Below are 23,751 nucleotides of genomic sequence, written 5' to 3' on the forward strand. Positions count from 1 at the left end.
AGGCCGTGTGGGCACAGGGTCCTCCCAGGATAAGAACAGCTGCAGGGGGGCCCATCGCTGCCCTTACCTGCGTGTCCTGCAGCTGTGACTCCAGAGCAGAGAAGTCCTTGGTGAGCTTGCTAGACTTGCTGTCCGACTGGGTGAGAAGACCCGTCACGTTGTCCAGCTCGACCTGTGCATGGACGGGAGACAAAGCCCCATGAGCTTGACCAGGATTGCTTGGGGCCCACCTCGGCTCTCTCAGCCATGCTGGACCTGAGCCACAGGCTGAACCCCAGAGGGCTCACAGATGAGCTGGGTCATGGAGAGAGCGAGAGAAGACCAGGGGCCCTGGCAGCAGGGGCCAGGACCCAGGCAGTCCGGTGGGAGCCTCACCTGCAGCTTGGAGACCTTGTCGGCCAGCTCTGTGCGCACACGCTCGCCCTCGGTGAACTTCACCTGCAGCTCCTGCAGCTGGGCCTCCACCTTCTTGCGCTTGTGCTCGGTGTCCGCCTTGCCCTGCTGCAGCACCTTCACCTCGTTGGCCAGCTCCCCTCGCTCGTTCTCCAGGGTCTGCTTGGCCTTCTCGAGGTTGGCTTTCACCTGCGAGGAGAGAAAGCAAAGACATAAAAGGGGGAGCCTGTGACATGAGGCTGGTTTTCCCAACATCATCAAAGAGCCGGTGGAGCTAGACTCGGAATCTGCTGCCCTGCAGCAAAAGCGACACTGGGCAAGTCCAGGGGGCAGCGAGCTGGCGAGGACCGTGGACTTGGAGGGCTCAGGCCTGATGTGGACTCATCACCCAGCTGGGACAGGACGCCTGGCGCGTGGCCTCACCTGAGGACCACTGCTCCCCTGGCTCTCAAACCATCCCTGCCTGGCCTCCCGCACAGGGCACAGGGAATGTCCAAGGGCAAGACACTATCATTGCTGATGTTAAGATTTTAGCATTGTTATTATAGGCTTAGGGAAACTATAACTGTTCATAGTTAGACTTCCAGGAAAGCCTCTTAGAAATTTGATGTTCACCATAACACTGAAATGTTCTTCCAAAAAATATAAAAGCCAAGTTTACAGAACAAACACAATCCCAATCTATTCTATATCAAGCCAGTCACAGTATCAAAGGCAAGCTCAAGGGTAAACCAGACCCCAAGTGCATGCAAAAGCTCTTTGGGTGAAAACAGCTAGAGGAAAAGGCCAGAACCAGGAGGAAGTCAAAGGGAAACAGAGGGACAAGGCATGTTTCTGAAAATATTGTACAGGCTGCCACACAGAAGAGCCTCTGTCTTCTTGGGCTGCCAACAAGGGTGACCGTGAGCTGGAAACCACAGGAGGCAGGACTGGGCTTGTTCAGGAACTGCCTGGTCACACTCCCCTGGCTGAGAAACCAGCCGGGTCAACATCCCCAGGGCTCTCCCTGAAGATTCCAGTTGACCATGTGTTGGAGGTGTTCTAAAGAAGGGCTGGGCTTCAGGAAAGGGACCCAATGGCCCTCTGAGACTTGTTTCAGAGTCACTCCAATTCCATGAAGCTTTGGTCTGGGCAGGGTGTTGAACAGGATAATAATGGTAAGACTAGAACAACTTACTGAGCCCTTACTGACTGCGCACTGTCACACGTTACCAACTCCAACTCTCACGTAACTGTCTGCAATGGGCTCTCACTAGCCTCCCTCACAGAAGAGGAAACTGAAGCACAGAGGGACATGTATAGCCCCCAGGTCACGCGGTCAGGAAGGGCTGGAGCCTGGACTACGCGAGGGTCCCCCAACCCTCCCCCCGGCCCACAGTGGCCGAGCCTCACGGAGCCAGTCCCGGGGGGCCCACGCACCCGCTTCGTCTGCTCCAGCTGCTCAGCCAGCTCCTCCACGGCCTGCGAGTGCTTCTGCCTCATGTCCTGGATCTGGGCCTCATGGGTCCTGGCCTCCTCCTCAAGGGTCTTCTTCAGGATGTTCACTTCTTGTTCACGTTTGGACCTGAACAGAGAAACGCCTTCAGGAGGGAGGCCAGGGCCCAGGAGCGATGCTGCCCTGGCGGCACAGAGTCCAGTGGGGAGCACTGGCCATTCCAGGCAGCTTTCTGCCTGCTGGCTTCCCTCCTCAGCTGTCCATCCTATAGCACAGGCTCACAGACACACTTTTTTTCTCTCCATTAAAAAAAAAAATGTAATATAGACCTTTTATGCAAGGAATTGGATTTTATTCTAAATATGGGGAGCCAAGAGTAATTTATAAGATTTTTTTTGGCTGCACCACAAAGCATGCTGGAGCTTAGCTCCCCGACCAGCGACTGAACCATGCCCCCTGCAGTGGAAGCACAGAGTCTTAACCACTAGGGAGCCAGGAAGTCCCCACAGACACACCTTGTAGGGGCTTCCGCAGCCTTTCAGCCTTAAAGCCCACCCTTGCCTCAGCCCAACTCCAAGCCAGGTTCTTCAGCTCTAGAGAGAAGCTGCTGAGGCACCATCAGCTTCCATCTGTTCTTGTTGTTCACTCACTAAACTGTGTCTGACACTTTGCAACTCCACGGACTACATCACACCAGGCCTCCCAGTCCCTCACGATCTCCTGGAGCTTCCAGGCTCCATGACAACAGGCCACACTGTGTGTGTGCAGAGGCCCTGGGGTCCCCCCTCTGAGGCCAGGGGCCCCCTTTCCCTGCACCACCACCCCCATCCTCAGTGATGAGGCAGTCAGCCCCAAGGCACACCTGAGCTCCTGCTGCGCAGCTGTGGAATCCAGAGTGTCCTCCAGCTCCGTTTTCAGAGCCTCCAGCTCTTCCCCGAGGTCTCGTTTCTGCTTCTCGGCTTTATTCCTAGCAGCACGCTCAGATTCCAGGTCTTCTTGGAGTTCCGAAATCTGAGATTCCAGCTCCCGGATCTTCTTCAGGGCCATGTTCTTCTGGGTGGTTTCTTCTTCCACTCTGCCAAAGAGAGCACCAACGTCAGGATGAGGTTGCTGTCACCTTCAGAGAGCAGAGTCTGCAGAAAAGGCTTAGAGAGATGCAGCCGAAGCCAGTCCTGCTGGTGACAATCATAGCCCCTTAGGAGCTCTTCTTGGCAAAGACACTGAGGCATCCGGAAGACTTAAGGGCTATTCCACTAGGAGACTTCAAAAGCCTCACAGAGGAAAAATTTCATTTTCCAAATTAAGCTTCAGTGCTTTAAACATTTTTTTTAATTGAAATGTTAAATGAAAAAACAAAAAGGAAATAAAATGCTACAGTCCATGATTACAATATCAAACTAGAAACACAAATGTGCTCTGGACTTAGGGTGATAATCGAACATTAGAGCAGCTTCATGAGTTGTAACAAATGTATCACTCTTGTGGGGGCAGTTGCTAATGGCGGGTTCTTGGGAAATCACTACAACTTTTGCTCAATTTTCTTATTAACTTAAAAATGCACCCCCAAATGAAATCTATTTTTAAAAAGCATACCTGTAGCCATGAAATTTTATAAAAGAAAGAATTGCTGTGATTGGATGACTAGGACCGTAGATGACTTCTGGGCAGGATTACAGATGACCCAGACTGCACTTTCAGTGAACAGAAAACGCTTTGCTGTAAACTAGCTTCCCAGACAACAGTGGAGTGCCTGCCCACAGTTCACTGATGCACCAAGAACCACAGCAGGAAGCCTGCTGAGAACACAGGCACTGGCCATCCGGCCTGATACTCTGACCCCCACCTGGCCAGGGCGGCCTGGAGCTCCTCCTCCTTCTTGGCCAGCTGCATCTTGAGCTCGGCTATCTGAGCCTGCAGCTCGGCAATCTGGTCATTGAGGTCGGTGGAGTCTCCTTCCAGCTTCCGGCGGGTCTTCTCCAGCTCCTGGCGCTGCTTCTCCTCTCTCCGCAGGCGTTCTGAGAAGGAAGAGCGGAGAGATGCCGAGAGTCTTCAGTAGCTTCTCTTTGTCTTCAATCTTACATAAAATACCAGGCTTCACAGGGAGCAGCTGCCGTGTCCCACGTCTGGAGGGCAGTGACTGAATGCCACAGGCCCCGGGAGACCTACTTGCCACCCCAGCTCCTGGCAGTGAGGCCCATGCTGGTCCTCGAGTGGTGGGTACCCCGGCAACCCCAAGTCCAACAGTCCCTGCGTCCCACCACTTACCCTCCAGGTCGGTGATCATCGCCTCATGCTTGTTCTTGAGTTTGGCGAGGCTCTTCGATTTCTCCTCCTCTTCCATGAGGTTGGTGGTGAACTCGGCTATTCTGTCTTCCAGCAGCTTCTTCTCCTGGGGTGCGAGGGTGGGTCAGGGCTTAAAGTTAGTTGAGTGCAAAAGGCACTGGGTCTCCTCAAGCATGACTCACCCAGACACTAAGGTCTGAATGGAGGGGCAGGGCCTTAAACACTTGTCAAGTGCATTAGGATTTCTCAAATCAAAGGGGTCATTTTTAAAGTCACTAACTCCTCTGAAACAGCTGGGTAAGCTTCCTTGGGACCCATAAACGGGGTGCCCAAGCCCTTTCCTGTATTATCCCTTTCTGCACAGGTAAAAAGACCTCCCAGGTGATGGTGAGTGTCAGTGAGAGAACTTGGGGCAGGAGGGCGCTACCTTCTCAATGCCTGCGACCTCGCCCTTCCTCATCCCCTAAAGTCCCGCTACTCTTCTCACTTTCTGCTTTGTGTGGCCACCATTGGAGTCCTAATTCCGCAACAGCGACCACACAGCCTGCTTACCCCCCACATGGCAGGGTTCTGGACAGCCATCCTGCCCTGTGAAGCTGGCCACCCCCATCCTCCTGAGATGAAGGTCAGCATCCTGACGGGGTCTCTCCCACTCGTCTAAAGTGATGCCCAGCTATCATCTGTGGCCAGGAAGACGCTGACAGGGGCCCAGCCACTGGCCTCACCTTGGCCAGCTTGCAGTTCTGGTCCTCCATGATGATCTGGTCCTCCTCCAGCTTCTTCAGCTTGGCCTCAGTGGTCACCTTCTCCAGTTGAAGCTTCTGCCGGGCGCTCTCCTCCTCCTCCAGCTGCTCCTCCAGCTCCTGCCGCGAAGCCAGGGCAACCGTGAGCAGACAGGACGGGGCCCAGTGCCCACGTGTGGAGTCACATATTTAAAACTGGGGTGCAGGGATGAGAACCCCAAGTCCTGGTTCCAACACAATGTCATGTGTTCTGAGGGACCACCTCTAGTGAGTGTCCACCCTCAGCTCCTCAGACCAGCCGGAGTGATCACAGAGGAGGGGAATTAAATCGGATTCAATGCTCAGCGGGGCAGTGCTCATGAACATCTGACAGGTTTCAGAAATAATGAGCCAGGGAATTCCTCGGCGGTCCAGTGGTTAGAATTTCGAGCTCTCGCTGCCAAGCGAGAACTAAGATCCCACAAGCCACAGAGCATAGAAAACAAACAAACAACAAAAAAACTGCTTCAAAGAGAACACCTCCCCAAGGCTGCCCCCAGGACAGAGACTGCCCCCCCATAGCACTTGGGACACCCGGGCTCCCCACCCGCCCTGCCCCCACTCCCCTCCTGGGCCCGGCCCGGCCCCTCCTCCAGGCACCTGGATGTTCTGCTGCATCTTCTTCTTCTCGGCCTGCAGGTGCTGGCATCGCTCCTCCTCCTCCTCCACCCGAGCCTCCAGGTCATGGCAGATCTCTTCCAGCTCCTGCTTCTTGGCTGTCAGACGGGCGCGGAGCTCCTCAGCCTCGGCACATAGTTCCGTTTCCGCCTGGAGCTGCTCCTGGAGCTGCAGCTTCTCAGCCATGAGCTGCGGGAACACAGAAGGAATGTGGGCTCTGACAGCTGCTTGCGGGCTGCCTGGCCCCATGGGAGAGCTGATCCCCAGCGAAGGCTCCATCTCAGGATGCTTAAGCTGCCAGGCATGTCTAAACATCACATCCTGCATCAAGGAAATTACCCCCCAGTTTCCCTTCAATGCCAAGTTTATGCTTTGTCTACCGGGGCTTCCCGGTGGCTCAGTGATAAAGAATCTGCCTGCAATGCAGGAAACCCGGGTTCGATCCCTGGGTTGGGAAGATCCCCTGGGTTGGGAAGATCCCCTGGAGGGCACGGCAACCCACTCCAGTATTCTTGCTTCGAGAATCCCATGGACAGAGGAGCCTGGCACGCTGTAGCCCGTAGGGTTGCACAGTCAGACACAACTGAAGCGGCTAAGCAGTAGCCCTGGTGGCCAGCAGGAGGCAGCACTACGCAGGCAGTCTGCAGACACCCACCTGGGACTGGAGGGTCTCCATCTCTGAGAGTCTGTTCTCAGCAGCCAGCTGCTTCTCCCGCACCTTCACCAGCTCCTCCTCCTTGGCCATCATCTCCTCCTCCTGCCGGCTCACCTGCAGCAGCGGCTTAACCTAGGAGAGGAGGTGGAGGAGACAAGCTCAGGGAAAGAGGCCCGTCCAGGCCGAGAGGTGGGGGCTTTCTCCTCACTTGGGGAGGCGCCAGGGCACGAGAACAAGGAGCAGGCAGGACCCTGGGCGGAGCAGGTATGCCCGGGTACAGCTTTTCAGGAAATCAATCTGGTGCTGTGCTCCATAGGCCTCTGACCCACTAATTACAATTCAGGGAAACTAGCCCTGTATGTGCGTGAAGATTTTCAGAACAGCATTGTTTACAACAGTGAACATTTAGCAAAGAAATATAGGTCCACTGATGGAAAAGTAGCCAGATAAATTATGAAACATCTCTAGGGAACAGTGCGCTGACTTTTAAAAAATTATGCTCATGAAAAAATTTTAAATGGAAAATGCAAAAAAAAAAAAATGTTTACACAAGTCAAAAAGCTCAGCTATGTAAGAAGGTGTATGGTTTACACAGCAGAGATTTAATGGGAGTGTTTAAAAGAAAACGGAATAAATATTGAAACATCTATTCAATATTGATGTTGGCTCAAGGTTGAAGGGATTATAGGTGAATTTTTACTTTCTTACTTATCCTTTTTGTTGGTGTGGTATTTTGCAATTACCACAAATTATGTACCATAAACAAAAGTAGCTTGACCAACATTAAATACAAGAGAATTTTTTTGTAAAGGCTAGGGAGGACCTAGCCACCATACAGACCACGGTTTCCTGAGTGGGCAGCCCTGTCATCACACAGAGCCGGGTGGGCAGGCAGGGCCTTGACATCCCAGGAGCTGCCCCTGGAGCTGCTCCAGCCCAGCCCCACAGCACCTCGGCCATCCACGCTGGACACATACCCCAGCTCACGCCCCTCTAGACCCCACAGGGCAGGAACATCCTGGGTCAAGTTCTGGGTTTGGAGACACAAGGGCAAAGTGCCAGCCCTGGGGCCTGAGCCCCGCAGGAGGCCAGCGTGAGGCCTGCTCGTCCCTGTGCCACGCGGAGCCCTCCAGACCCACCTTGGTGAAGAGCCGCCACCACTGCCAGTTGCGCAGCTTGAGGTAGGCGGCGCAGTTCCTCTGCAAGACCTTCATGGCCGTCAGCTGCTGCTGCCGCTTGGCGAAGGCCCTGTGGGGCGAGGGTCACCGTCAGCGCCTCCAGGCGGGGGCCGGCCAACCTCCCTGCCCACAGTCCTGACCTCGCTCCTGGGGGCTTTTCTGGAGGGACCGACCCCTGCCGGGAGCACTTCAAAATAGATGTGGGGGGAAGGAGGCAGGCTTGGGGTGGAGTCCTACAGGTGACCTCGCAGTGGTGACCAGGACAAGGTCACAACCACCTTCCTTCACTAAAGGGTGAGTGAGGTCGCTACAGAGTCACGTGTAACCACTGGTCATTAAGGCCACCTGTCAACTGCAGCGCCCCACCCTCGTGTCACCCACAACCTTGGGGCTTTTGTTGGGGAGAGAACGTCAGCAGCTCAGGTCCTGCAAATGTCCATCTGTCCAAACACCCACACTCATGCTCTCTCCACAACGTTCAGAGCTCAGGCTGGAACAGACGCCCCAGAGCCCAGACACAGGGGAGTCAAGGGGCAAATGTGCAGCTGCCCCGCCCACTGTCCTGCACAAGTCAGCCCCTGACCCCACAAGAGCTGCCAGTACTCAAGGGCACCTCCTCCTCGGAGCTCACGGTCCTCTGGGGACAGCCGGCTCTGGGTGTCACCCCTACAGAGGGACACAGGGAGGAACAGTGGGAGGCAGGGGCTTTCTTGGAGAGAAAATCTGAACACAGTCACTCCTTCCTCCAGCTCACTTTAAACCTCAGGCAGAAATCCAGGAAGCAGAGGGCAGGGAAAGCTATGTGGCTCTCCCCAGGGGACACCTCCTGCCATGAGGGCGCCCAGGCCCCACTTCCTCAGTGCCCTCCACTACAGGGGAGCTGGGAGTCCCGAGCAAGGTGTGGGCGTCCCGGGACTCACTTCCTGGCCAGGTAGCCCCTGCAGCAGGCCTGGAAGCCAATGATGACGTCGGTGATCTTCAGGTCCCGCTCCTCCTCCAGGTGGGCCAGTACACCGGCCCGGAAGAAGACCTTGCTCTGCCCAATGCGGTACAGGTTGCTGTCGAGCTCCAGGGCTTTGATCTAGAGGAGGAGAGCCGGCTGCTGACCATGTGCCACCCCCACCACCACGGACCCCTGGAGCAAGGCCAAGGCCAGGGAAGGGGCCTGGAGCCGGGGCTGGCCCTGTTGCTCTATGAGCAGCCTTCTGGTGCAGGGAAAGTGGAGCTGGGGAAACGCCAGTATGGGGAAGGTGGGGTCCAGCAAGGGGCAAGTAAGGAGTCAGACTTTCAGAGAAACACAGGATCTCAGCCCTGAAGGGACCCTGTAGGTCTCCTCTTTCTTCTCTGCCCCACCCCCTCACTACAGGCCTGTTCTACAAGCACCCAGTCAGGTCACCCTCTGAGCAGAGGTGGTCAAGCATCATTGCTTTGTCCAAGCCCAGCACCAACTCCAGCTCAGACCAGGATCAAATACTAACTAGGTGACCCCAGGCCTTAAGCTTTGTGGGCTCACATTTCCGCAGCTGTAAAATGGAAATAATGGTCTCTTTAATTAAAAGATAAGTTAACAAAGCAAATAAATAGAACTTCCTTCCTAGCAGAGCTGTGGGAATGAAACCAGAAGAAGGCACACAAGGCGCTGAGCACGGGGTCACACTTGGGACCATTGCTGAATGAGCTTTAGCCAATGTATCGTTACCATCACAAGGCTGTTTCGGTACACTAACAAGGCTCTCTTATTAAGCCCACTGGTAACAATCTGTCTGTCCATCTGTCTGCCTGGGAGAGAGGGGATTTAGAACAAGCTCCAAGAGGCAGAGCCTTGAATAGGGTAAGAGGAATCTCGGGCCCTTGATGCTCAACGAAAGGCCCTGCAGGTCTGGAGGAGGCCCTGGGAGAAGGGCAGGCCAGGGAGGGCAGAATCGCTGGGTGCCCCACCTCCCGTCGTGACGACCTGGCCGACTGTCTTCCCTACAGAGCTAGAGGGAGGAAACCTGCTTGTGTCTAAAAGGGGGACACCCCTCACTGACCAGTAGCTGAGTCTCCAGAGAAACAGTGGCCCAAACACGAGCTGGGGCGTACCTCTGTCCTTCACACCTCCCTTCCACCGGGTGACAAGCATTGCAGAGCAGAGACCCCTGTCTCCTCCCTCCTTCTCTAGGCTCCACCTCCCCGTCCCTTACAGGGCTGCTCTGAACAAAGGTGGTATTGAATTTTTCTTCCCTTTTCTCTTTCCTCCCCGATGCCCACCCATCCTCTGCTGACTCTTTGGCAAAGATGCAAAGTAAAGAAAGCAGGGGGTGCTGGCTGCTGACCCTGGACACATGAGACCCAGCCAGATGCCTGTCTGCAAAGCAGAAAAATGACCGAGTGGGTAGAGCCCCAGCGTGGCCACTGGGTCATCTCAGGGCCTTCATTCACTAAGCACAATCCAGTGCCCACTGCCAGTTGAACACTGGCCAGTGGCGGGGAAGAGAGGAAAGGGCCAGAAACTCAGACTCTGCTAGCTTTGGGCCAGTTGTGGGGCCCTGGTGGTGAGCTGCCCCCTGTGAAGATTAGAGGAGATGGGAGCAAGAAAGAACCAAATGTGCCCAGAAGGAAGGGTCTCGCCTCACACCACAGCCTTGCTCTCTGAGCCCTGGCCTCCTCCTCCCCTCCCCACTCCCACACACCATCCCGACCACCTGATGCTCAGTGCGCCTGGCAGAACCAGAACAGGCTCACTGGAGGATCAAGAGAGCACAGGCGTCAACAGATCCAAAGGGCCCTGAGCAGGCAAGTGGGCGCTGGCCACTTGGGTGTTCATACCAGCCACATGTCACCCACCAGAAGAGCCCACTCACCATGAGCACACACGCCTGCTTTCCGTCCATGAAGCCCTTAGGAATGGAATTTGGAGTCAGGATCTCGTATCTGAGGAGGAAAAGGGCGACAGGTCAGTACACCCTTCGCTCGGATTCTATGTGGCCTGGAATATCCACAAGACGAGGGCCATCCCTACAGTGGAGCAGGTGTAGGATTCTTTCCACAGAGTGTCTGAGGGAAAGGGGACATTCAGAGAATCATATCCTGCTCTTTCCTGAGGCTGAACGGCACGAGGAAGGCCTGGCATTTTCCAGAAAGTGAATGGAAACTTATGTCAGACTGTTTCATTCACCTATGGGTGAGCTCTGAAGTGGGCTTACTAACTGCTAAGCAGCACCTGCATCTTTAGCCCCGGAAGTTTTTTAAATTAAATGTCTAGTTTTACAAATCGGAGAAGGCAATGGCATCCCACTCCAGTACTCTTGCCTGGAAAATCCCATGGACAGAGGAACCTGGTAGGCTGCAGTCCATGGGGTCGCTAAGAGTCAGACACAACTTAAGTGTCTTCACTTTCACTTTTCACTTTCCTGCACTGAAGAAGGAAATGGCAACCCACTCCAGTGTTCTTGCCTGGAGAATCCCAGGGACGGGGGAGCCATCTCTGGGGTCGCACAGAGTCGGACATGACGGAAGCGACTTAGCTGCAGCAGTTTTACAAATATCATCTGATACAAATCAGAAAACACCTCATGATCTCATGATTAGAAAGATATGTGGAGTTCAGGCATTGTCAGAAAAAAATCAAGTCATGCTATGTCTAAAGCCACCATTTCCCACTTCCAAACACATCCTCCATATTTGTTACCAAGAAGGAAAAAAACGAAATAAATGCCATATATTGAGTACAAAGAGAAAATCATTTGCTGCAGAACGTTTTCCTAACAATCTCTGTCTATATAACAGACCACAATTGGTGAACACGACCAAGCCCATCTCTGCTGAGATGCTGCAGAGAACCGCTAATCAACGGGGTGGTCCAAGAAATTAACCAGAGGGCTGCGACAGACAGCAACCAGGGCTAAACACGTCATTAGGCAAATAAGCCGGTGTCACGACTGTCCCCCTCCGCACACACAGCAGACATCCAATTCCATCGATTTTTTTCATACTCAAGGCTCCAGCTGATCCTCCTTTAATGTCTTTTCAGAGCTCCTCTAATTATAGCAAACAGCACCCGGCCCCCACAGTGACTGGGAGCGGAAGCCAACGTGATAACTTGCATTTAAGCAACAAAACAGGAAGTCCTTCCTCACGTGGCGCGTGGCACAGAGGACCCCAGCTCAGTGTGGACGAGGAGGCGGCTCCCCTACTAAAGGCTCTCCACTCACCTCTGCCGGAACTCCTGGAAGACCACGCGGTTGGGGAAGCCCTGGCGGCAGATCCGGATGCCTTCGAGAACCCCGTTGCAACGCAGCTGATCCAGCACCAGATGAGGGTCCAGCTTGCCGGCCTAGGAAAGAAACCATGCACGTGCTCTTCTGTGTGCCGTGGGACTGATGGAGAAAGGGCGGGCCCCTCTGGACACAACAGGACACACACCGCCCCCAGGAAGAAGCAGTCACTGCCCGCCCACCCATAGTAGTGACAGCTGTTACATGATCCAGGTCTGAGGCAGAAACACAGGCTCTATGGGCAGGCTGTACCCTAAGAGTGCCCGAGCCAGCCGGCAGGGTGACTGAACCAATGGCGCTGTGTGCCGCCGGCAAGGGGTTTCTGCTCAGGGAGACAGACGAGGGCTGGGCGGCCCGCGCCACACTACCAAGCAGCCGCACCTTCTTCTCGTGGTTGGGGATGATGCAGCGGACGAAGTTGGGGTTGGTGTTCCGCAGCGTGGCCATGAGTTTGGCCAGCTGCTCCTTGTACAGCTGCCCCACCGTGCGGAACATGCCTTTGCGTGTCTTGAAGGCCCCGGGCATCGCCGTCTCCGACATGCCAGCCACCTGGTCCAGGCCGATGATGCGGTCCACTGGAGAGAATAGGCAAGAGCACGTGAGTACCCGGCAGTCCGGGCCAGGGCAGAGGGGCGGGACAGACAGACAGGCCAATCTGATTAGAGAAAGAGGAGACTACAGAGTGGCAGGCCGTTTCTACGTGGAGCTTACGAAGCAGGCTAAGGTCATCTCCAAAGGCTGAGAGCAAAGGTGACCTTGTGAGCAGAGAGGAGGGAGGAGGAAAGGATTTGGAAAGATTGCACAGCCGCAAAGTGGGGAAGCACATTCGTGAAGGCTGACTCCACGTTGTCACTTATCTCAGCCACCCTGGGACGCTCCTAACCCAGAGACACAAGAGCTGATGATGCATTCTGGAGGAGTGAGCAGAGCTGGTCCACTAGCCTGGCTCTGAGGAGCTGTTCAGACTTGACTGACAGGAACCCGATACTCCATTCAGTCATTTGAAAAAAGCAGACCAGTATCCTGAACACACACTGACCGTTACCTGAGAGCACTGGGCTAGGTCAGAAGGCAGGAGCTCTAAAGCTACTCAGCCTGCAGGAGTCTGGCCCACCCTCTCTCTGTCAGCAATCCCCCCATGCAGAGCTCTCTACATCAGGGGCCTAGAGCAACATGCACGGTGCCAGGGCAGAGAGTTCCAGAGAACCATGCTGCCCACGGCTACCCCAAAGGCCGAGGATCCTTCTCCCTCTCAGGTCTCGCCTGGTCTCCAAGATCACGGGTCTTTCTCATCTAGACCAACCCTCCAAGGAAGCAGCCCTCATCACCGTGGCTCCTGCCCAGAACAATGAAATGAACCGCCTCCTCCTCGGCAAAAGCCAAATGATGAGCAAGCCCAACCTAAGTGGCCAGTGATCTGAGGTCAGGCTGACACCAGAGCCAGTATTAAATTTGAAGACTTCCATTGCTGGATGCAAAAGTTAAGAATTCTATGACAAAGTCAGGTTCTTGTTTCTTTGTGGCCAGATCTCTTTTATTTGAAAGCAACAAGAGGGAAGCCAGGAGTGAGGATAGACCCAATGAACCCCTCAGTTAAAACAGGAGGCAACTGTACCTCTTGCAGCCCCCACAGGGCCCCTCTGGCCACCAAAGGTGTCCTGGGACTGGGTGGCTTGTGAAAGTCACTCAGGTTGTCCAGAGGAAGGTTGAACACACCCCCAAACAACTGGTCATTTCATGTAAGGGTGTCTTGGCCCTAAAAGACCCTGCCCAGGAGGAGAGGTAACGCTGCATAGACACACAGGTGCCCTTGTCAGCACTGAAGTGTCTGGGCCCACACGCATGCACGCGCACACACACGGCAGTGCCCACATACACACACACACACACACACACACACACACACGGCAGTGCACACACACACACAGCAGTACACAGCACCCTGTGCTGGGATACAGCAGTCATCACACACACACACGCACGCATGCACGCACGCACGCGCACACACACAGCACCTTGTGCTGAGACACAGCAGCCACCCAAGCGGTGAGATGCCACCTTCATGAGGGGAGTTCTGAAGGGGACGTTGGACTGTGAATTTTTTTTTCTCCTTTTAAGATCTATAACATGAAGCTGTCAATATCAAACCACAGCCCAGATGGGCATGGCTTTCTACTGGAGGCCTGTGATGAGGAGGGGGCCAGAGCCTGTACACAAGCCCAGGGCAGAGACCAGGGAAGGAGCACAGGCAGGCAGGAACAGCCAGGCAGAGCAGGCAAGCTCAGCAAAAGCGCCAGCCACGCAGCCCAGGGTGCAGCACACGTTGGCGCCGCGCCAGGCGGCCAGTCACCTGGTTCTAGGTGGAGGATAGGAAAGCGCTGATAGAAATAGGCTCTCTGGGTGCTCTGCATCTCTGCAACAGAGAGGTTAAAGCAAAACCCAGGCAGAGGGAAGGAGAAACTGGCAGAAACAAGGAAAAGAACGGCTTCCAGAGGTACTGGCTACCAAGGAGATGCAAGAAGGCAGTGAGGAGTTGGACGGAATCCAGGTGGCCAAGTGCTGGGCCACCGCACGACCCCCTACAAGGGAAGGGTCTGTGGCCTCAGAGTCTGGAGAAGCCTCTGCCCCAGAGGAAGTTCAAGGATGCTTGGGGCTCAAGGACATCAGGATTCAGGGACAGGGTGACCCTCAGGGCTGGAGGAGCCCACGCTCCTGGGAGCTAAGTGGGCACAAACCCTCTGGCTTGAGCCCTGCACTCAGCCAGTGGCCAGGAAGGGAAAGGGCCTAGCTGTGGGCACGGGGAGGCAGGGTGAGGGCCAAGAGCGTACCATCCTTCCACAACTCCGAGACAAACTTGTCCGAGGACTGGTGCAGCAGTGTGGCGATGTTGTCATTCAGCGGGTCCATGTTCTTCATCAGCCACTCATCAGCTTTGTAATCCACCTGTAAGATCAGACCTCTAGTCACAGGCTGCTCAGGGCACACTGGTGCGCACAGGCTCTACGGCAGCAGGCTGACCCCATGGGCGGAAACATCAAGAACAGCGAAGACCCTCAACCTGGTATTTTCATCCCCAAGAAGGAAATAATGAGTGATCAGGGTGAAAGCCTCAAGATGTTCTCTGCAGAGTTACGTGAAGGCAAAATATTTAAACAGCACCAAAGTCTGGCTGCAGGGAACAGGCTAAGAAAACTATGTTGCAGCTACATAGTAGAATGTTCTGTTTTTAAAAATGTTTACAGTAATAAGAACGTTAGGGAAAAAAAATCCTAATCCTTTTAGCAACAGGACAAGTAATTTTTGTTTTGTTTTTTTCAGGATATTCAGGTTTTCTCAGAGCATATATTCTTATCTTTTTTGAAATATGTTCTCAAAAACAAGAGTAATAAAACATTATATATTGTAACAATACAAACAGAGTGACTGGCCATCACAGCCTGCTTCCTAACCAACACAGCGTAACTCAGCCTGTGGTCCCCTCCTGGCCCTTTTCTGCAGGTTTTCCCACATGCAAGGCTGTCAATGATGAGGTGCAAGATTGTGACATCTTTCTCCCCAGAGGCAGAATGACCTCCTGGGAGAGGACAAACCCTAGAGTTGGGTGTCTTGGCATCTGTCCTCCTGGGCACAGCAGTGCAGGCCGGACGACGATGCACACAGCCAGTTTCACCATTCAGCCCTTTGTGGGCTTTCAGGTGTGCCCAGGTTTTGCATCACCTACAACAGTGCAACAAAAGCCTGCCTGCGTTTCTAACAAAGGTGGCGGGAGACGTGGGCATTCAGGGGGGCATGACCTCAGGTAACTAGGAAAAAAGAGATCTCCTTAACAAGTAGTTTAAAATCAAGAGTGGCTTTAACAGCCTTAGGAGACAAAGGAGCTAAGCAGGGGAGGCCGAACAGTGCAGGGCCACATGCAGAAGGGTAGGAGAGGACCACGGGTGGCTTGGGAGCACCACTGTGACAGCACAAGTTTCTCATAACCGATCCTCACTGATGGGCAGGCTAAGGACCGACCAGCTCATCACACATCCAAGTGTTACACATTCTGTGCAAGCAACACAACTTCCTGAGAAGAACCAGCTTTAGTCTAAGCTTGGACCTCTGCAGACTCAGGACACCCCTGTTCAGGTCCAAGCCCTGGGATCAAGCCCACTGGAGGATGTCTGACAGCTGGGATGAAGACAGCTCTGCTACTTCCTGGCCAGTGGTCTTGGCAATAACAAAGCCAACAACACCTACAGGCATGACTCTCACCCAGGGGACAATGTTACCCCTCAATCCCACCCAGCAGATGTTCCAGGATGTCTGGAGACATTGCTGGTTGTCGCAAGTAGAGAAGGTGCTACTGACCTCTGATGGGGAGAAGCCAGGTCTGCTGCTAAATACCCTACAACATGTAGGAGGGTCCCTGACAATAAAGACTGATCTGGCCACTGAGGTGGGCAGTGTGGAGGCTGAGAGGCCCTGCCCCAGAGCACTGACTGCCCAGCAGTGGGCTTTGTGAGCTCCTTTAATACACATTCCCCAGTACAGTGGTGGTCACCTCCATCTTCCAGATGAGGCAACCAAGGCTCAGAGAGGTGAAGTAACTGGCCCAAAGTCACACAGGAGCAGAGCCCTAATTCAGACTGCAGAGCCCATGACTTTAGCACCAACAGCACATCTACACCTGGAAAACACACTTAATACTAACACGCCGCATGACACCAGGGTGTGCACTCCTCACCTTGCCAGCGTAGTGGATGATGCAGAAATCTGCCTTGTCCTTCAGCTGCTTGGGCTTCTGGAACTTGGGGTGAGTGCCCTGCTCCTGCATCACCTTTTCCACGAAACTCTTGTCCGTGGCTTTGGGGAACCAGCACTCCTCGTCCAGCAGGGCCAGGATGCCAGGAGGGCCTGCCTGGAGCGAGCATAGAATCACGGAGGTCAGCTTGACCTGGAAACCCACCGACTCTCACCCTTGTAAAGAAGTCACAGCCTGGTTTTCAGAAACTCAAGAGAAGGTGGGCAGTGCTTTCCTTACACAAGAAAAAAATAAGGAGCATGACGGAAAGCACTCCAGCTACAAATTCTAGCTGAAAAAGAAATTTCTGAGGTCCAGGCTATGTCCAACACACCTTAATCCAACGATCCATCTTAAGATTCTCCCATGAGAACACTGGAAATCACATGGTGGCTTGATGGGCCACGCAGACCCCTGACCCATGTCCAGAGGCTGCCCCTCAACAGGGGTCCTGGCCCCTCGAGTCCCTCTCAGACCCCACTCGACACAGTGTGTCCACACAACTAAGTGGTGAGCGGGGACATTTAGGATAAGGCTCTTGAGAAAGAGGAAGCACCCCAGAGCCCCAAAGCCTTCCAAACTCTGAGTTTATAACAGAGTAGACTCGGGCACTGTGGGACGGGCTGACAGGTCTGGGAACCAAACACCATCTTGTTTGTTGGAAAACAAAACTGATTTAAACAAAACACTCATCGTCAAAGTAAACCATTCGGTATTAGGATCACAGATGGTTCCGTCCCCAGAGGGGCGGAGCAACGGTGGGGCGAGGCGCTCTTACTGGCTTCTCGATGAGGTCGATGCAAGGCTGCAGGTCGAGGCCAAAGTCGATGAAGTTCCACTCGATGCCCTCGCGCTGGTACTCCTCCTGCTCCAGGATGAACATCGTGTGGTTGAAGAGCTGCTGCAGCTTCTCGTTGGTGTAGTTGATGCAGAGCTGCTCGAAGGAGTTCAGCTGCAAGAGGGAGATGGGGTCAGACAGATCCCTGTTGTTGCCGGCGAGCCCCCAGGAAGGACCGGAGGAGTGTCTGGGCAGAATCTCCTGGGGCCCCACCGTGCCGCCCCCGTGGGCCTTCCCTCATCACACCCACAGCAGGGGCTGCACTGCTGGGGCCCATGGACCCCACCAGCAGTCTGGTGGAGCCCCTGTATCAAGGTGATGTTTTCAAATGCACAAAATAGATCAAAAGAGAAAGAAGTTATCTTGAAATGTAATTATCAAACACAGTAACATAGAAATCCATAGTGCTTTTTAATTAACAAGCACAGGTCCAAGCCGTCGGATTCTAACACCTAGAATTTGAAGTAGAGGTGAATGCAGATAGTATGCATGTGCGCCAAGTCGCTTCATTCGTGTCCGACTCTTTGCGACCCCGTGGACTGTAGCCCACCAGGCTCCTCTGTCCGTAGGATTCTCCAGGCAAGAATACTGGAGTGGGTTGCCATTCCCTTCTCCAGGGGATCTTTCCTATCCAGGGATCAAACATGCATCTCTTATGTCCCCTGCATTGGCAGGCAGCTTCTTTACCACTAGCGCCACCTGGGAACAGAAACAATTCGACAACAGGCAATGAGTGCTATGATGTGGAAACACCTGATTTCCACTAGAGACAGAACACAAGCACTGCTAGTGCAGCTGTGGTGTGTGTGCCCTGCTGAATCCACACTGAAGAAACGGCACCATATACTGAGAGGTCAGCGAAAATAAAGAGGCAATTCTCTCCCCACCCAAGTTCACGGCTCCTCTGAAAACAGCCATGGACCCTAGGCTGAAGAATCTGGGCTCCTGCAATTACCAGTTTTTGCTACCTGACCTCAAAGTCTTTATGGGCAGGGACAAAGTCATGTCACAACACTCAAAATCAATATTTGAGAAAACATAAACAATAACTGAACAGAAAGCCCCTGCCTGTGAGGCCTCCTAGAACACCGTCTAGATGGTGCTATTCTCGCCAGCATTTCTGTTTGGGAAAAGGCACTTTGTTTAAGCTTTAAATACACCCAACTGCTGTCTCCTGTCTCCACACAAGCAAGGAGGCGCCCAGCTCAAATTGCTGTGGGACCAAGTGAGAGAGGACCCCAGCCCAAGAAGGCAGCCCCAGAGGCTCGGGAGGTGGGAGGGGTCTTGAGGGAGAAGCTCACATCAAAGATCTCGAAGCCAGCGATGTCCAGGATCCCGATGAACGAGGCGCCCTGCCTCTTGGTCTTGTCCAGAGCCTTGTTGATGCGCAGGACCAGCCAGCGGAACATGCGCTCGTAGGTGGCCTTGGCCAAGGCCTCGATGGCAAAGTCAGCCTGCGGGGACACCCGGGGTGGAGGGGAAGGGTCAGACACAGGGAGTGCGCTCATTCCTTTTACCCCAACAATGTCACCTGCAGGGCCCACCCCCAGAAAAACAGCCTCAAAGATGAGAAAAAACCTTCAAGCACAGATACGTTCACTGCAGTGTTATTTATAATGAAGGAAGTGGCAAGAGCCTAAACTTTCAACATTACATGCCGAGTGAACTTGTGTGCGTGCGTGCTAAGTCGCTTCAGTCATGTCTGACTCTTTGCAACCCTATGGACTATAGCCCGCCAGGCTCCCCTGTGCATGGGATTCTCCAGGCAAGATACCAGAGCGGGTTGCCATGTCCTCCTCCAGGGGATCTTCCCCACTCAGGGATCAAACCTGGGTCTCCTGCACTGGCAGGCAGGTTCTTTACCACTAGTGCCACCTGGGAAGCCCCAGAATGAACCTAGAGCTTTGCAAAGACTTTTTAAATAAATGGATATGAACTGAAGTAGCTACAGAAGAAATGACATCTGAGATGTGTTTCAAGTAACACAGCTAGGGGTATGGAGACCAGATTAACCAGGAGCCAAGACCAGCCATGAGTCAATGACTCCTGCAGCCTGGACCCTGGGCCCAGCTTCCTCCTGCTCTCAGTGGGGGTGGCACCATCTGCTCTCCAAGGTGCCGTGAGGACTCAGAGAGGTGACAGCGCTAACACAGGGGACGCCCCAGCGCAGGCCTCAATGTGGCCACTGCAACCTCCTCGCCAATGCAGCCCAGCCCCCCAGCCGAGGGCTCACCTGCTCCTTCGTCTGCGCCTTCTGGACGTAATCCCGTCCCACCTTGATGCGCGGGGTGAGGATTCCTCGGGTGAAATCGGTCACATTGATACCCAACAGGTGGGATACTTTCTGGGCAGCTAATATTTTTCAGAGAGTAAGGAAGGAAGGGGTAAAAGGTTTTAATTAAACCCAAGAGAACGAGTCCCTCTGCTCAACCTGCGAAAGGTGTGGTAACTGAGTGATCGTTACCAGGACAATCAACCCAGGCCCGGCCCTTCCTCCACAGGGCACAGAACAGCCGGCTCTCCCCTTAGACAGGCCAGCGGGCATGGCTCCCAACTCAGGGCCCCACATCAGGACCTCTGCACACCCTTGGCCACATCCTGAGTGTAAAAGAGGGTCCTGAACACAAACAGCACCACCCTAGACACAGGGACAGAACAGGACAACTCACACGCCCATGCATTAAAGTCTTCTGAAAGCCCCTCAGAAGGACATGTGAAGGCTAACTTAAGTAGGGTTGCTTGCAATGACCTGAGGACTAGCAATGGCCGAAGAGCTAGGGTGAGGACAGTGTTTCACGTCCTCCCAAGTCCACAGGCAAGTCGAACGACAGCAGAAATGACCGTTTTACAAATGGAGACAACCGGTCTGGCCTCAGCATAAATGAGAGAAACTCGGGGCCACAGATCATGGGTTTTCTAGCTCGTGCTGACACTTATTCCACGAAGGAGCATCAGGGTCATGTTCACAAGTATTTTACAAAAATACGGAGTGACAGGCAGCCATACAGGTGCAGTGAAAAAGAAGAGTGTCTAAGATCTCTCCAAGACTCCTGAGCCATCTCACCCAGGCCCCTACCCGCATAGTCAGGTGAGGGGCCCACGGGGTTACCTGTGTTGTCGGGCATGGAGGCCTGGTCGCTGTTACGCTCCTTCTTGAAGACAATGTTGCCGAGCTGGAGGACCCCTGAGATGACTCGCAGCAAGCCTTGGGGTGCAATGAAAGGCAGCTCAGAACCAGGTGGGGTGTCACCCCTCAGAGGCCCTCGGGTAAGATAAACCATGTGGGGCACCAGGCCTTGGCCTAAAGCACGTCTCCAGGGCCTCTGGTTGGTCTCCGCTGGGGCAGCCTTGTACTTAGATACAAGCTCTGTTAATGCTTCTAAGTTCAGATGTGCCTCCACCTAGGGCCCACGGTCTGTTTCTAAAAATAAAGTTTTATTGGAACACAGCCAGGCCTGTCCATGTACATGCTGTCGGTGGGAAAGCAAAAGCGACCCTGACTCTAATGCTGGAGAACAGGGTACACATGCCCCAGCCCCTAATCTTCCTAAAACACAGCATCAAGGCCCCCCTCACCTCCCTCTAGAGAAACAGGAAGACACAGGCAAGCTCCACACCACTGCCACTCTGGGCGTCACCAGTGCCGAAGCCCCGGCCCCTTCCACACTCGGCTCGGACAAAGCAGGAATATTCCACTTCCAGCAAATGGCAAGGACAGGAGCAGCAGACCCAGGCCCTGGGCAGTTAGGAGCCTGTCCTTTGTCCTCATATGCCCTGGGCAATATGATCAAGAAGAAATAACCCTGAATCTCAAATCTGCGGGCCCACCTCCCACCACTCAGCCTTCCTCCAGTCTCTATGGACTTCCTAATGCCCAGAGCCAACAGGAAGCGCTCCCCAGCCTCCCCGGGGAGGGCTGGCCCATACCCATCTGCTCTTCCTCTGGGATGCCCATAATCCGAAAGGCCTCCATGGTCTCCTGGAACATGTCCTTGTCCTGTTGCCCGGGGATGGTGACATGCCCGTTGGACAGGAAGCGGTATTTGTTGTATGACTCCAGCAGGAGATCAGCTGTAGGGGGCAGAGGGCAAAGTTCAGTGAGGGTCAGGAGGCTCCAGTCAACCCTGTGACCTCAAAGGTGTGGGAGATTGGGAAGCACCCCGAAACACCCCAGGAATGCTGACTCTCCCCAGCATGTGAGACGGGCACACACAGGGCCCCCACCCAAGAGCATCAAGGCCCAGAAGTCTGCAGCTGCACAGTGACCTGCCCAGGCTCCCTCTGGCCTGGTTCGAAACAGGGGCCAAGCCCGCAGCTGGTCCAGGAACAGAAGTCAGGCTTGCCTTGCCTGCCCCCAGGCAGAGTTCATTTTCTGACTGCAGTCTGTGGCCTGACTGCAGGGGGATCCCCTGGGTGGGCCCACAACTCACACTTGAGGTGCTCCCCAGCCCCAGACAGCAGGTAGTAGAAGATGTGGAAGGTCCGCTCTTCCTTGGCTTGGCGGATGGCACGCGATTTCTCCAGGAGATCTTCAAGAACATTAAGGAAGTGTGCACACTGTTGGGAAGGCAGCCTGCCACATTCCCCCATTCAAAAGCCATGGAACTTCACCAGCAGAAAACAGCAAAACAAAACAAGGGCAAACTACCCTGGCTCTGTCCCTCATGGCGTATAGCCCGTCCAAACAGCAGCCCTCACACTTGGGAGTCTCGTCTGTGTAAAGGACCCCCCTCGTCTGTGTAAAGGGGCCCCTTCTCACGAGAGAAGGGAGCTAAGAACACTTCCCCAGGCTATTAAGATAAAGGAGCATCCACTCAACACTACCTTCAGGGAACCACACTGGAAGACCTTCTCTAGCTCCATCCTATTCGAAGATCAACTTTGCACATATGCTCAGTCATGTCCAACTCTTTGTGACCCCATGGACTGTAGCCCGCCAGGCTCCTCTGGCCATGAGATTCTCCAGGCAAGAATACTGGAGTGGGTTGTCATTTCTTTCTCCAGGGGATCTTTTCAACTCAGGGATGAAACTCATGTCTCCTGTGTCTCCTTCACTGGCAGGTGGATTCTTTACCACTGAGTCACCTGCAAAACCCTAAGCTCAATTTTATCCCTCCTATAAAGAAAAATCAACTTATCCTGGTCCTTTCCCTTGTGCCATAGACAAGGCGTCATAAGAGGCCGGTAAAGAGGAAACTGCAGGAATCAGGAAGCAGCCTCTTCTCCATCAAGGTCACTTCCCCCAACCCCAGACCCAGAACACTTTTTACAGTTAACCACAAGGATACAAGTCTCAATGTTGGCTCCCACAATGTAGCCATTGACATCAAAGTTGATGCGGATGAACTTGCCCTGAGGAAAGACAGATGAAGAGATCAGAGCCCCATCGTCCAACCCCTTCCCCAGTGGCACAGCCTGGAGGCAGGAAACCAAGAGACTGAGCCTGCGTCAGGCAGCCAGGGACCCGGCACCCCAACCGCACAGGAACTCAGAAGGGCCACACAGCCAAGCCTGAGTGGGACCAGCTCCAGGGGCGCCCAAATTCCTCGACAGAGGGGAGGAGGGAAGCAGTTATCTGGAGGCGCTCCTCCTGCTTGGTCTGACTCTGGGTTCTAACTGGCTGCAGTTACAGCAGGACAAGCAGGGGACCGGTGGGGACTCCCTGCTGCCTCGCTGTCTTCACCTGAGCTGAGGAAGCTCCTTATGCAGGTGTGTGACCTAGTCTATTGCCTGCAACAGGCCCAGAAGCACCAAGTCTGACCCTTCTCTACATCTGGGGCACAAACACCCGGTGGGAAGGTGCCCGTGAGCACCACCACTCACAAATCGAGAGGAGTTGTCATTCTTGACAGTCTTGGCATTCCCGAAGGCCTCCAGGATGGGGTTGGCCTGCAGCAGCTGCCGCTCCAGCTCACCCTGGAAAGGAACCCAGAGGCGTGGTGAGGACCAGGCAGTGGCACGGCTGCCAGACCTGCTCTGCCAGGCGGAGGGGAGGCGGCAGAGCCGTATCCACACGCCCCACGTGCCAGGGATGGGGGCTTCCGGACACCGACCACGCCGGCCTTGGCCTGGTCCGCATTGTCACTCCAGAGCGACCTTCCTGCCAGATGTCTGGAAATGCTGCCTGACTTGAACTTGCTTCCTGGGCTAATCAACCAGCGGCCCTAGAAAGGGAAAGCAGGCTGCCCATCCAGCTTGGGGACCTGGCGAGACGGCCTGGATCAGCCCTGGAGGATGCACTGGGAAGCAGCACTCGAAACAAGAAAAGACAAAGAGGCATCAATCCTTCCCCTGGAGCGTTTCCATCCAGGACGCTGCCCTTCCTCTGCCCCCCGGGCCTCTACTCCCCACCCAACAGCCCACAAAAAAATTTTCCCTTTTCACAGGACAAGGAGAGAGGGAACCAGATCTGCAAGACACCACCTTGTCACATCTGTGTCCTAATAAACTCTGCATTTTCCCTGCTGGTCCCCTGTCCTGCCATTCCCCAAGCTCCCCCACCCCCCTAAACCTTCTCCCAGCAAGTCAGG

General features: G+C 54.3%; 1 protein-coding gene across 1 annotated transcript in view; it reads right to left on the reverse strand.

Annotated features, from left to right (window-relative positions):
• The window catches only part of MYH9 (myosin heavy chain 9), an 85,268-nt gene that overhangs the window by 9,578 nt on the left and 51,939 nt on the right, over nucleotides 1–23,751 (reverse strand). The window contains exons 6-29 of the mRNA XM_068970122.1: nucleotides 23,045–23,137; nucleotides 22,510–22,573; nucleotides 21,652–21,750; nucleotides 21,149–21,292; nucleotides 20,331–20,426; nucleotides 19,455–19,573; nucleotides 18,523–18,675; nucleotides 17,162–17,335; nucleotides 16,327–16,500; nucleotides 14,429–14,543; nucleotides 11,982–12,175; nucleotides 11,538–11,659; nucleotides 10,188–10,257; nucleotides 8,265–8,425; nucleotides 7,306–7,414; nucleotides 6,167–6,298; nucleotides 5,494–5,700; nucleotides 4,837–4,974; nucleotides 4,094–4,217; nucleotides 3,672–3,843; nucleotides 2,691–2,903; nucleotides 1,813–1,957; nucleotides 376–582; nucleotides 68–172 (exon numbers count right to left, since the gene is read on the reverse strand). Coding sequence (XP_068826223.1) covers nucleotides 68–172; nucleotides 376–582; nucleotides 1,813–1,957; nucleotides 2,691–2,903; nucleotides 3,672–3,843; nucleotides 4,094–4,217; nucleotides 4,837–4,974; nucleotides 5,494–5,700; nucleotides 6,167–6,298; nucleotides 7,306–7,414; nucleotides 8,265–8,425; nucleotides 10,188–10,257; nucleotides 11,538–11,659; nucleotides 11,982–12,175; nucleotides 14,429–14,543; nucleotides 16,327–16,500; nucleotides 17,162–17,335; nucleotides 18,523–18,675; nucleotides 19,455–19,573; nucleotides 20,331–20,426; nucleotides 21,149–21,292; nucleotides 21,652–21,750; nucleotides 22,510–22,573; nucleotides 23,045–23,137 — 3,330 coding nt within the window. The remainder of the gene's footprint in view (nucleotides 1–67; nucleotides 173–375; nucleotides 583–1,812; nucleotides 1,958–2,690; nucleotides 2,904–3,671; nucleotides 3,844–4,093; nucleotides 4,218–4,836; nucleotides 4,975–5,493; nucleotides 5,701–6,166; nucleotides 6,299–7,305; nucleotides 7,415–8,264; nucleotides 8,426–10,187; nucleotides 10,258–11,537; nucleotides 11,660–11,981; nucleotides 12,176–14,428; nucleotides 14,544–16,326; nucleotides 16,501–17,161; nucleotides 17,336–18,522; nucleotides 18,676–19,454; nucleotides 19,574–20,330; nucleotides 20,427–21,148; nucleotides 21,293–21,651; nucleotides 21,751–22,509; nucleotides 22,574–23,044; nucleotides 23,138–23,751) is intronic.

This window comes from Capricornis sumatraensis, chromosome 4 (assembly GCF_032405125.1).
Source record: "Capricornis sumatraensis isolate serow.1 chromosome 4, serow.2, whole genome shotgun sequence".
Lineage (NCBI taxonomy): Eukaryota > Metazoa > Chordata > Mammalia > Artiodactyla > Bovidae > Capricornis > Capricornis sumatraensis.